At 37.3% G+C, this 13,622-nt stretch overlaps 1 protein-coding gene across 4 annotated transcripts in view; it reads left to right on the top strand.

Annotated features, from left to right (window-relative positions):
* Window positions 1-2,708: 2,708 nt before the first annotated feature.
* The window catches only part of OGDHL (oxoglutarate dehydrogenase-like), a 47,207-nt gene continuing 36,293 nt past the window's right edge, over window positions 2,709-13,622 (top strand). For 2 of the 4 annotated variants that reach the window (XM_010017329.1, XM_010017330.1), the window contains exons 1-3: window positions 2,709-2,918; window positions 9,189-9,368; window positions 12,942-13,044. In XM_010017329.1, the coding sequence (XP_010015631.1) occupies window positions 2,712-2,918; window positions 9,189-9,368; window positions 12,942-13,044 (490 nt within the window). In that variant the 5' untranslated portion in view covers window positions 2,709-2,711. The remainder of the gene's footprint in view (window positions 2,919-9,188; window positions 9,369-12,941; window positions 13,045-13,622) is intronic. The other 2 variants (XM_010017332.1, XM_010017333.1) reach the window with 2 other exon arrangements.

Below are 13,622 nucleotides of genomic sequence, written 5' to 3' on the forward strand. Positions count from 1 at the left end.
TAGTACTTATGTTCCTACAGTTGCCTAGGAGCCCTAATCATAGACAGGATGTTGACACCGGAGGAAATCAGTGTTGTAGCAAGCTTTGAATGTGTGAAATGAGAAATGACAAGTGAATATAGGTAGACAGGAAATAATGCTAATGTATAGGGGATTCAGCATACAAGTAGCCTAGCCATTGCCAATTTGCTGAAAATGCCAACTGAGGAAAGAAGAGTATGGGTTTTGGAGTTTTTTGTAGGTTTAGAGGAGGATTGTAGCTTTGGTGGTACTGCTGTGGGAGAATACTTTCCACGTATCTGGGCACCATGGAGTATGTGAACAAGTGCTTGGTTGGAGAATTCAGTAAGTGGTTGATGGCAGCTGGTGTTACGAGTTCGATGCCAAATCTGATAGTGGACAAGAGTGGAAAGGCTGCAGAAGTTTTGAAAGAGGAAATGAGGGGATTTGGTATAGTAAAGGAGGAAAGTTCACTGCTGGGATGATGCAGTTAAAGTCAGCAATGAGGAAGGGGATCCAAAAAGCAGCTTTCAAAATAGATGTGGAGTTAAAAATGTCATGTTAAAAAAGTGATGCCAGAGAAGAGCATGCAGCAATACTGTTTTATTCAGTAAGAGCTTTTATTTATTTATTTATTTATTTTAAGACCTGTATTCATTTTTAAATTGTGAACCCAGGACAAATTGGATGTTGAAATATAGCTCTTCCTATCCCTTAAAATTTTAGGCGTTTTAGAACCATGTATTTCCCTTTTTGAAGGGAGAGGGGGGAAGAGGAAAAACTGAGAAAATAATCTAGTGGGATTTATATACAGAAAATATTTATACAGAATATTTAAGATAACTATTGCTACTTGAATTACAGAGAAAATAATCTTTCCTTGCATTGTGGTTTAACCCCAGCCAACAGCTGTTCGCTCACTCACCCGTCCTCTCTGTCCCTGGGGGCATGGGGAGGAGAATCAGAAAAAGGTGAACTCATGGGTTGAGATAAAACAGTTTAATAACTGAAGCGAAAGAATGTAAAATCTACTAATGATACTAAGAATACTAATGATACTAATGGTAACAACAACAGTAATAATAATTGTAATGAAAAGGGGAGAGAGAGAGAGGAATAAAGCCAACAGGGACAAGTGATGCCCAATACCCTTGCTCACCACCTGCCAATCAATACCCAGCCTGGCCCGAGCAGCAATCTGGCCTTCCCAGTAACTCCCCCCAGTTTATATACTGGGCATTACGTGCTGTGGTATGGAATAACCCCCTTTGGCCAGTTTGGGTCAGGTGTCCTGTCTCTGCTTCCTCCTGACTTCTTGTGCCCCTCCTCCCTGGCAGAGCATGAGACTGAAAAGTCCTTAATCAGAGTGAGTGCTACTGAGCAACAACTAACCCATTACCGTGTTAGCAGCATTGTTCTCAGTCTAAAGCTGAAACACTGTACCAGTTACTAGGGAGAAAATCAACTCTATCCCAGTTGAAACCAGGACAACGTGTAATTGGTAACACAAAATTTGATCCATGACTCAAGATGACAGCGTAGTTTTAAAAATGCTTTGGAGCTAATTTGGGAGCTCAGTACTTCTGTTTGGTTCTGGCAATTATTCAGCTGATCACAGTAAACAATAAAAACTTGGATTTTACCTCCTGACCAAATATATCAGCTCTCTAGGTGGACAAGAAAACAAATGAGAGACTTCAGAGTTATACCTGAATTTTTCTTTTTCTTAATTAGTATCCTACCATTTATGTTCTTGTAGCTTTCCAAATACTTGTAGCATGCAACAAAGCTAATAATTTCTTTTCACATTATTGCTATTCCTTTGCAATATTAGCAACTTCAGCATTAAGATGATACTATTTTTGGTCTAATTGTAAGATGCATTTGTTCTTTTTATTCTGAAAGTGAGCTTTGATTCCCTTTGCTAGCACTGGAGCTGGTGGTGTTCAGCATTCACAAGATTCATAGAACCAAAGCAGGATTCAATCCTTATTGTTTTCCTTTTTGTGTTCAAAATAACAGGGAATCTGCTCTCCTTGTTAAAAAGCTCATTGGAAGGACAAGGTAAATGCCACTAGTTAGGAAAGCAGATTATATTGAGCCTTTTCTAGGTGTAGCACTGATTGAAGGCTAGTGTCAATATGAACATTAACACTTTTAATTATTGGTCAAGTTCCGTTATTCATGGCATGAATTTGAGATAGCAGGCTTTTTTTCCAACCACTGTGTTTGTGGTTGATGCTGTTCAGTGAATCTACCCATTTGGCTTAGTAATAGGCCTCAACTTTCTACAATCAAGACACAGCAGTTACGGTTGCCAAGAGCTCCAGGAAAGTCAGTGATTGGCAGACTCATTTGTTCCCAGGGAACTAGGGCTCAGGGAGCATGTTGTACCAATGGTGTCATGATTGCTTCAGGAACCAGGATGATGTTACCAGTTACAGAAGCTGTAAGGTGAGCTGATTGATGTGGGGATGGCCATCAGCAATGCTTCCACTGCTGTAAGTGTAGCTCTGCACTCAGTCATGGAGTAGCCTCTCTCCTGAAGAGAACTTCATGCTAGGCCTAAGCTTTGTTGATGAGGCACTGTAGCTATAAACCCCAGTTTTCACTGCAAGGCTGAAATGTGTCTGCAATTCATTGACTCTTTTCCTGATTGGGTTTGTTTTTGTTTTATTAACAGACTTAAATCTTCTGTCTAATAAACAAACATGAGTCATCTGAAGTTGTTTGCTGCTACGCTGAAGTGGCATGGTATTAAATTTCTGGAAAAGCAAGATATAGCCAGAAGAGTATTCTTACATGGTCAACGGTATGCTTCATCAGGAACCTCAGAACCATTCCTGAGTGGGAGTAATTCAAATTATGTGGAGGAAATGTATTATGCCTGGCTTGAAAACCCTGGAAGTGTACATAAGGTAAGTTGAAAACGTGACTGTAAGCGATAGTATTAGGTTAAGAGTGGAATTGATTTTTTTTCCTTTTTTAACTTGTTTTATAAAAAGTCCAAAGAAAGGTCTTGTATGAAATGAAAAATGTGAAACTAGTTTCCCACGTATTGATTGGTGTAAGATGTGATATTGCAGCTAAAGAAGTACAGAGGAGCCACAGGCATGGTGAGCTTAGTGTAAGCTGCTCAGAAACTTTCAGCATTTCTCCATGGAAATGCTGTTCAAGCAGTCTGTTAAGTAATTAGCTACATCTGGAAGAAGCCCCAAGAAATAAAATGTTTTTTTGTTTGTTTATGGTGATAAGGTGATATCAGAGGCTCTGTTATATTTAAATAGTGTGTGTTGGTACTTCTGAACTGCCTAGGAAAGATGAATGTTCAGGTCCCTTTAGGTAGCTGTGGAAGTTGTAACCTTAAAACTAAATCTGAAATTGTCAGAAAAGCCTTCTTAAGTATTCTGAAGAGTATTTTGTTCTGTCTCTCTCTCTCTCTCTCTCTCCAGGTGACAATCATTTGCTTGCTTTTTAAAAAACTTTAAATCTATTGCCCAAATCCTTTCTTGTGGGCAAAATACATAGTCTTATTTTTTAACAAGCTTTCTGCTGACAAGGAAGGCTCTTTTATGGTGATACATGTATAGTAACTTAAGAAGCTGATGAGAAGTCTGACAAATTCTAAGACAGACAAGTCATTTTCTAGAGAAGTAATGTGAATTGTGCCCAGAATGTTTACCAAATTGGTTGTGTGTTCCCTTCTTCTCGAGGCACATGTATCAAAATGTCACTTAGAAGTTGTTGCTCTAAGTCTGATAATCAAGAGGGTGAGGAAGTGACGCATTTTAAGTTGGGGAAAGAAAAAAAAGAAACAAAAAAAGCAGTTTTGTAGCCTTTTTTTTTGTTTGTTGTTTTTTGGGTTTTTTTTTTTTTGGATGCTGTTTGTGTATTTAGTCTTGTTGGAAGGTGACATCTGCTGTGACAATGCTGAAGACTTAAATGCTATTCACATAGCAGATAAATCCTAGGTCTTTTTGAGTTACACCTTAACCTGAAACCAAATAGACCATCTGTCTTTGATTCCTCAACATGGAACTGCCAGCTGAAGTTACTACCAGTGTAGTGCAGGGTAACACATTGTATTGACACATTGAATTAATTTCCGAGAAGCCCTTGTGATGTGTTGGTGCTATAGATCAATATTAACCTTTTATTTTGAGGACACTGAAGGGATGAACTCATGCATAGGGAGTGCGTGCGTGGTGACGTGTTGTTTTTACTTATTTTATTGAAGTTACATCAACTCATGGCAACCTTCTTCCTTTTAAGAAGAATGCAATTTCGTGTTCAGACCCTTTACAGTGGAGTGAATTTTGCTGCTGGGAAGTCCTGCAAACTTCTGATGGGGCACAAACCTCAGTAAACGATACACGAGCGGCACACTTAAATCGGCCGTCAGCAGGAGGCGGGGCTGCAGGCGGTGTAGCGGGAGCTGGCCAGGGTCCTGAACCTCCGGGCACGTGGTGCCTAACCGCCGGGACCAGCCCGCAGTTGGGCCCCGCGCAAAGGCTAGCCGCGTCTTCTGCGGGGCCTGGAAACTCTCGGCGCCACCGCCCTAGCAAAGAGTTCTGCTAAATTTAGACCTGCTTGTTATTTTGATGGTACTTGAGGGTAGGCGGAAATGCTGAAACTCCTGATGAAAGATTATCCAGTTTGTCTGACCGTTCAGGCACAGTTTGGTGATGGATCCTGATGAGGCATTGCTGTTTGTAGGTTGAACAGCAACCGATAAATTAGCAGAAGTGAATTGACAGTGGAATGTAAATGTACTGGTGGAGTAGGGTGTGGCGTAGGGAATGGATCCCAGGTAATTCAAGATGCATTTTAAAAATGCGTGAAGTCTTTCCCAGGTTAACCATATGTAATATACTCACAATAGTAACAAACTGGAGTAAATTTTCTGTGTGCCTGGTTTATGAGCCTTAAAAGAGTATGATTGATGGGCACCCTGGGGGAATTTACAGCTATTCTTGTCTAAATAACTAGGTTTTTCACAGCCTAGAAAAAAAGAGGGGAGGAGAATGATGCCTATTAATTTTGTTTCCTCAACAAAATCAATTTTTGGTTTCTTGAAAACCATCTCATTTCATCAGCTGAAAGCTGTAAATACCTACCCAAGATTTTTGTGGACAGAGGTTGTTCAATTTGGGTGTTAATATAACAGATTAAAAATGTGAAGACTTGAACTCACGTTATTTTCTTAAATATATAGAAGAGTTCATACTGTAGTTGTATGGCTGTTGTGAACTTGTCATTCTGCTACAGAAAGTGGTGGAAGTCTTGGAAAACAATATCAAGAGACACCAATGGCTTATGTGGTGATTGTTTTGCTATTGTTAATAATTGATTCTCTCTGCAGGCCACTCATATTTCATTGTTTTATCCAGTATGTTCAGCATGGTTTAGAGAGACAGTTTGTGCTAGGTGTTCAGACATTACATTCTCTTTTTTCTTTTTACCCTATATTTCCTATTTTCCCCTCATGTTTCTTCTTGAATATCTTCTTATAAGAGGGGATGTGCCTTCTTCTGGTTGATGAGATGAAAATGCTTTATTTTTCCTGGGCTTTAAAAATCACCCTTTATTCACATTTACTTAGAAACTCCAATTAATGAAGGCTCCTCAAATTATTTCCCTCTCAGAACATTTGACTGGACGTATTGTACCATGGATGCTTATTTGAAACTGTTTGAAATATGGCTGTCATGTTCCAATGAGCATATTCAGTGTTACTAGTCTTTTTTCATAAGACTCTCTCCTTTCTATGTATACCATGGTTATATATTAAGGAATATACATTTATATGCATAGGAGCTTTTATTCTTTGAGCAAATCCAGCCCTGATGATTCCCTGTTTTTCCTTGTCTTTTGGATCTTCTATCCTTAGAGTAGCCAAAACAACAATCAGAATAAAATGATGTGGGCTCTGAAAAAGGCGTCATTATTTCTCCTTGAAGTATGGTGTCAGGGCCATAGATCATAAGGGAGAACCTTGACAAGGCTCAGTTATTACTATCACAAGATTAATTACAATAGTGCGTGGTTGGATATTGAGTACATAATGCCTGCCGTGTGATCCTATATACAACCACTCTACCATGAGTGTGTAATCACTTCCTCATTTTATGTACTTGGAAAAAGCATGGGGGGTTTGTTTTGATGTCATCTATTAATTTTTTTTTAAATGATATAATGATGCTCAGTGTGTGTCTTCTAAGGCTTTACTGTCCTCACTGCAGTTGACAAATACTGTGATGACACTAGAAAAAAACCCAAACCATCAAGATAACTAATATGTTACTTGTTACTCTAAGTGCAACACTGTTTATTATATGAGAACAGAATAGTGACAATAGATCACTTGAGTTTTATTATATAACTTGAGAAAATAATGGTTAACTACAATATAGATTTGCTGACAGCATAAAAAAGAACATACCACATATCACTATAGTAATTTATTTTTTACAGATGTATTTTTCTGTTATAAGTCTCCTCTACTATTTTCTTAAAGAACTTTACTAATTTAGTTGAGAACCTGTAGGTTTGCTGTGAGACCAGGCTGGTCTTCTGTCTGTTTGGTCACATGGCAAATGCTCTTGCCAAAGACTGACAATGATACAAAGGGTTTGAAGACTATAATCTGGTATCAATCTTGAAAGACACTATAGAAATTTGTAAAGGCTTTGATGGATGTATACCTAGAAAAAACTAATTTTCTGTAGCCAAATGATGTATTTTCCCTCCCTTCTGATTAAATGTCAAGCTTGCCCAACAAATCAATAAGTTCAAAGATGCCGTAGGAAAAGATAGTGTGGGTTCCTTGTGTCCTAGCTGGCTGCATCTTCAGATGTAAATGTTTTCTTTATGTTTGTGAGTTTGTATGAAGAAAGGTCCCTATGCTTATTCTCCTTATACAGGTAGCTTGGTGGGCTTGGATTTTGTTAGCAACTGTCTTACAGAGCACTCATTTAAAAACATACTCAGTTTTTTGTGGGACTGTGCTGTGATAACTTTTACATCTAAATGAAAAGGTTTTGACCCAATAAAAGAATGGTTATCTTACTATCAACATTGTATGTGTATCATGGTGTTGGAAAAGGTGAGGAAGGATTCTTAACATAAGCAGAGCATGTTCTTTATTAAAACGTCAAATGAATACCAAATATCAGATTTGTCATGGATCCAAGTATGTGTTTGGAATTTTCTAATTTAATGAAAGTTAATAACTGTTTATTGCCAAAATAATTCCATCAGTAGCCTTAGTTGTGAAATGAAGGGGTTGTATCTGTTTTTCAGTGTCTGTGGTATGCAGGTTCTGAGATGAGGTGCTGCGTAGGCATGGAATAACAGTGCTGTCCTTAATACAGAGTACAGAGAGAACACCAGAAGAAATACAGTTACACCAATAGACTCTCGTAGATCATTTATAGGATGTTGTGTAAATTCATACGTCTAATCTCAGTGCAGCTATCAAGGTGTCAAGGTAAGAAGAACATAGGAAATTGGCATAAATGAAAGAAGGGAGGAAGAATGAGTTCTTCATCAGTGTGTCTGGAACTGACCTCCAAGCATCATCTGTCCACCCTAATTTGTCATGGCGTATAGAAGTTAGGCTGTATTTTGCTCACATCCATGTAAGAGTAGGGTGGTAAATTAGGTAAGGTTATTGTATTTTGTATCACTGCAGCTTTGTATAAATACAGAAGTAAGAGAGGTGCATTAAGGCGGTGTTTTTTGGGCAGTGGCTTCATGCTAATGATGAGATTCCTGCCCCCAGGTTCAGTGAGTCCCCCCACTTCTATAACTTGAACTTGGAAGGTTGGGTGATGTTTAGCTTTTGTATACTGCCCCTCTCATAGTGTTTCTGAATACCGTAATGCTTGTAGAAATTTTAATATAAAGATTTTTTGTTAATGAAAACAGAATTTAAAAAAACGCATTTCTTTTGTGCAGTGTTGGTATTACATTGTTTTGATTCTTCTGTGTATTCTGTAATGAATATATTAAGTAATGTTATTTTTAAAATCACATCTTTGGGCTACTTTTTGTCTTTTCTGGCACCGGTTCCTTAAAATGTAAAATGTATTAGTTCCAAGCTCAGAGCCAGGCTAAATAACATGCACTGTACAAAATGAAATCTAGCTTTTACAGTACTTCTATTGCAGTCACAAACATTTTAAAGTTTTGAAATAGTTTCATAGTTTCCTTTCTTTCCTAAGTTTGCTAAACTGACGAAAGTGTTCTATGACCTTTCATTACCTTTTATGGGAACTGTAAGCTAAGCACAAGTATTGCTTAGTCCCCGACTACAACAGGCTTTCTTATTTGTTTGGTATAAGCATCTCAGGTGTTTTATCCCATTCTGTTGCTATCTGTTGGCATCCATATATCTAATACCATTCTAACCTGGGACAATGACCACCTCATCAGAATGGAAACAGTCCAGGAAAACAAGATTTTGGCATATGTGGAGGGAGTGGCTTGTGTAAAAGTACAGATGGAAATAAAAGGATCTTTCATTTGTTGTGATTCAGTTTCTGAAATGTGTACTCTTCTAAAGTTATGACTTGCACCTGAAACCAGGTCCATAATTTTTTTCATAGTAAGGTAACCTAAGCTAGTGAGTAAAGGATCTTAGACCAAAAGCCTCACTTGGAAAAGCTGTAATTGCTTTTAAACAGTTACTTCAAGGAAGGCCCTTAAGGACTGATTCTGATTTAGCATATTCAGTGAGTGTCTTGAAGTATCATAAATTCTTGAAGTATCATTAAAGGAATGGATTAATTTAATTTATTAAGCTTTTCAATTTTATAGGCTTGATACCTCTACCAGCAGCATAATATCATACCCATTACTGGTTGCCTGAGTAAATATCACAGTTTAAAAGATCTGTGTGAATGAATAATGTATGAAGATGCTTTCCGCTTGTATGTGCTGGAGAGTTTTCCACTGATCAACCTCAATATAAGAAATGAGATGAAAACAGCTTCACTTAAATAAAACACATAGTAGCTACCCTGATGTAGACCTATTACTGCTGTCTTTTTGCTGGCTATTAACGGTACTTACTACTGTAATGTAGTGAGGTGCCATTTGCAGTTTGAAGGAGCTCATTTTGGTTGAGACTTTTGTTTGTGGTAATAAATTTTCCTTCTTCTTTACTTCTCTGTGCACGTGTCCAGTCCTGGGATTTGTTTTTCCGAAATGCTAATGCTGGCCAAGCATATGATCCCCATTTACCAGATCAGTTGGAAAGAAAGGCATCATTTCTTCAGAGCCATGGCCTGGCCCAGACACCGGGTAAAGCTGAAAAGCTTGTTGAAGATCACCTTGCTGTGCAGTCTTTGATAAGAGCATACCAAGTAAGTGTACTTTGTGGTAGGTGTGGAAAGGCCTCTTCTTACATTTTTGTTTGTCTTCTGATCTTAACTCTTGCCTGTTGTCTTAATTCTGGTCCAGAATGCCTTGAACTTGACAGTTTTATCTTCCCTGCACAGTGTCTGAACACTGAGGTCCTGGATTCAGATGGGGATGCTCCTCTCTCTGTCTTAGCAAATTCCAGATTCAGATTACCCACAGCCCTGATGCTTTTTATCTGACTTAACCTGGAAGCACTTTATGGAGATAGTAATTTGTGAAAGGAAATACAAATCTGTTGGATTTTGCCTGTTTACCAGGAGCAGAAGCCAAACATGTTGAAGCTTAGCCTTTACTATTCTTGACTATATTCAGATTGTGTATGTGTCTGATTCAGTAAGGTACCTGACGAAATTGGAAAACTAAGTTGTCTGAAATAGCTTTGCTTGATATGAAGGGAGTTGTCCCAGATATACTGGTACTAATGAATCTTCTGATTTGTGCAGTGAAATAAGAACTTTCCCCATTCTTCAACAGTAAACTTTTCCATGATCCAAGTCTGTCTTCACCTCTGGGAAAGTTTGTGTTATAGTTCTGAATGTTACTGCCCTTCTTTAAGAAAAGAGGAAGTGTGCTTCCCTACTCATACAACTGGTGTGAATTTTTAGATTCCTGATTTGAGCAGGATTATAGGTAGAAAGAAAGAGGAGAAATAATGAATTAACTAGAAGTTGAATTTTGGGAAGTTGACAGTACTGAGTTTGGGTCAGCTTTGATGAATTTCTTTTAGAGAGCTGTTCATCAAAGTTGACTTTGTTTCACACTCAGATTTTTTTTTTTTAAACTCTTTTATTAAATTATGAAATTAAGTCTAATATCCTTCTTTTTCCTGTAAAAGAAGAAGGATTTTGGAAATAGGACAGTGGTTTTGGTTAGGTATTTTCTAAATGTAAAACAAGTTTAAACATTTTTATTTAGGCTTCTGTTTAATATCTTAATTTCAATAAAAGGCTTAAAACCAGTGTGAAACAAAAAAACCCCAACCCACTAAACGTAGATCTGTGTTCCAGTTTGATTTTTAAATTGTTTTGGTTTTTTTTTTTGCCTTTTTTTAAATAAGTATACAACTTCCCAAGGTGTTTGCTACAGTTTGACTTAAGCAGATCTGTTCTGCCCTGCACTAAGAATTTAAACTCCTGTTTGCTATCATCAGAGGAATGGAAGAACAGCTCTTATTTCTGTACACATCACATTGTCACTGTTGATTCAGTTATGAACCATGTTATTCCGGCTGTTGGAGAAGTGGTGTAAAAGAGTAGAAAGTTTGTGAGTATAAAGAATATATGGAATTTGCTTAGAAATAGCTACGTAGAAAACAACTACTTCAGCCAGTTCACTTTTCCTTGCAGTAAAAAGTGGTTGAAGAATTAGAGACAATGGGAGAACGTTAGGCTACTTTGACACCATTTACTGGAAAATAGTTCAGGGATTGCCATTTTGTTCCCTTTATTTGAAAGACTGTGCCATGCAACTCAAGTGATGGAACAGAAATGTCTGTATAAATGGCAGGAACCCATGTGTCTGCAACAATGGAAGAGGTTTACCTAAGGCAACTGTCTGTTTTTAAAAGGTATTTAATACCCTGTAAATTCAGTGTTGAAGGGATATGATCAGTGTGACCTTCCTTCACCTGATAATGAAATGGAGAAGGATACAGAATTTTCATTTCTCAAACCTGTCGGTATTTTATGGGTTTTTGTGGTAAACTGCTTCGTGGTCTGTGGAGCTGATCTTCTGAAAAGGCAGTTAATCTCTTGCTTTTTTAATGCAGAGTACTAGATGCACTGAAAGGATTTCCGGTGAAATGTGTGTGCTTAACAAAAATGAGTCTACATAAATGAATTTCTTGAGTCTTCTTTTATAATGTAGAAAATAAAATTTTAAAGTCGAGTTTCAGGTAGTCTGTACTTGCACTTAGTCAAATTTATGGCAATTGTTGAAAAATTTCCATCTATGTGTTTTTGAAAGGTAGATCTCTGATTTTTGCAATTGTTACTACTTTCTGTATCCAGTGAAAAAAGTGGAAGTTCTTAAAAAATTACTTGATATTGAGGAAAATACTGTTTTCTAGTTAAAGAAAAAACTGCTCCTGGAGTGTAATATGGCAAATCGATTTGCTTTTCTGCATTTTGGCGTTCTTGCTAATCTTCTTCCTCTTCTTACTAATACAGCAGAACAGATGTAGCTTGGGGAGGTAAATTCTTTTTCTGTTGATGATGCTTGAGACAGAATTGTTTGCTTAGTTCCAGTCAGATAGACTTTGTGTGTGGTAAACAATGAGGTGGCACAGATGTTGCCGTGGGCATTATTTGGCCCGTCAGAGTTTTATTACTGGTGATTCATGAGTTGCAAAGAATCTCACAGGCCAGGCTGAATTTACAGGGCTGGTGGTTTTAAAAAAGATGGCATATTTCTGTTTGCTTATGAGTGGAAAGCACTTTGTTATGAACTCTCCTACAAATACAGAACATTTGAATAGTGTTTTTACAACTGATGAACCACTCTAATCACACTCTATTACTGTGTGGTGCAATTCATTATTAATATTGCAGTTTATTGGTATATCTTTTCAGAGACAATTAGAATACTAGTAGTGTAAATGAAATTCTACCAAGGTGATCTGAATTTGTCCTTAAAAAGAAAAATATTAAGAATAAAATATTAATATATTCATCTACAAAAAGCTTTACATTTGGTATAGGAGAGTCATGCACGAGAGGTACTAAAAAATGGGTTTTGTTTGTGGCTCTATTGAATCAATTAGTTATTTCTTCTGGAGCAATGTTATGTATTAATGTAAGGTACTAGTTTATAGCAACTTGTGATGTGGATCAACACCAGTAATATTGATAACTGAAAGATGGCTAAATTCCCTGCTGAATTTGTGTTCTTTGGTGTCTTGAATCAATTTTATCATAGATGAAATTCTCAAAATTGCATGATTGCGAATGAATGTTATCTGATACTATCTGATATGGAGCAGAGCTCAGGAAGAGCAATCCCTTCATTTCCAATGTAGACTTCTTCAGCACCAATCTATGTTTCAGGTCAGCAGTGCTCCATTTTAGCGTTCTGCAGGTATAGGAAGGAGGATTCAGGCAAAAATACAGAACGAATGAATTAGTGAATGAAAGGATCTATAGAGTAGTCATAGTTTCTTAATTTTGCCCAGATATTTAGAGTACAATCTTTAGTAGTTTTGGGTTTGATTTTTTTGTTTTTTTTTTTTACCTTCAGTATAATTCCAGTTAAAATTGTATGTGAGACAAAATAAAGCTTACGTTCTAATGTGTATTCAGCAATTTTTTATAGAAGTAGTATACATATCCAGAGATACATATGCTTATTTCCTGTTCTTACGGAAAAAGTTGGGAAATATGAGCCTCTCATGACATTAGTGGTATTTGTTTCACTTCATGGCTGATACACATGCTGTGGAGAGATCAGTGATTTTTTTTCCCTTTGTCTGATTTTTGTTAGTGTGATTTTATTTTTCTCTCACTTTCCTTCTATTTCAGATCCGTGGCCATCATGTGGCTCAGCTGGATCCCCTTGGAATTCTGGATGCAGACTTGGATTCGTTTGTTCCATCCGACTTAATCACTACAATCGATAAACTTGGTGTGTACACTGTATGCCTTGTTATTTGCAATGGTCGTTTGTCTCTTTTGTTTCATTGGGCTGAGGTGATTTAAAAAGACATTTCAGGAAAGCTTCTGCGTTTTCTGCTTGCTGGTATCATGAAATAGTTTCTTTGGCATCTGTAAGGAGGCTCAGATTTTAGGATGATGGAACTTCTACTCAGATCAGAGGTGAGGTTCCTGGGAATTTACCTTCTGATGAATGATGATTATAAACACTTTATAAACCCCAAATCTTATGGCTTGAGTCACACCAGAAATTAATACTAATCAATACATTAGGCCAAGATTCTGGTAATCTAATTTACTTTTATACCATTAAGCTTGATACTTGTTTTGACTGGGGACATCCTAAGGCTAGTCAATAGGAAAACCAAGTAAAACCAGCGTGCTGGATAGAGGAACTTAGCCTACATGGTTCTAGCCTCTGGTACTTCTTCCTTCTGTATAACTTGAAGAAGTCTGTTTGAAATTATCATAAGAAAACATGGAAAGTGTAGAATTCTTGACTTGTTTATGTAACTCAGTGGTGATCATTTTAGTTTACAGCTGAAAGAG

Source organism: Nestor notabilis, unplaced genomic scaffold (genome assembly GCF_000696875.1).
Source record: "Nestor notabilis isolate BGI_N333 unplaced genomic scaffold, ASM69687v1 scaffold13586, whole genome shotgun sequence".
Lineage (NCBI taxonomy): Eukaryota > Metazoa > Chordata > Aves > Psittaciformes > Psittacidae > Nestor > Nestor notabilis.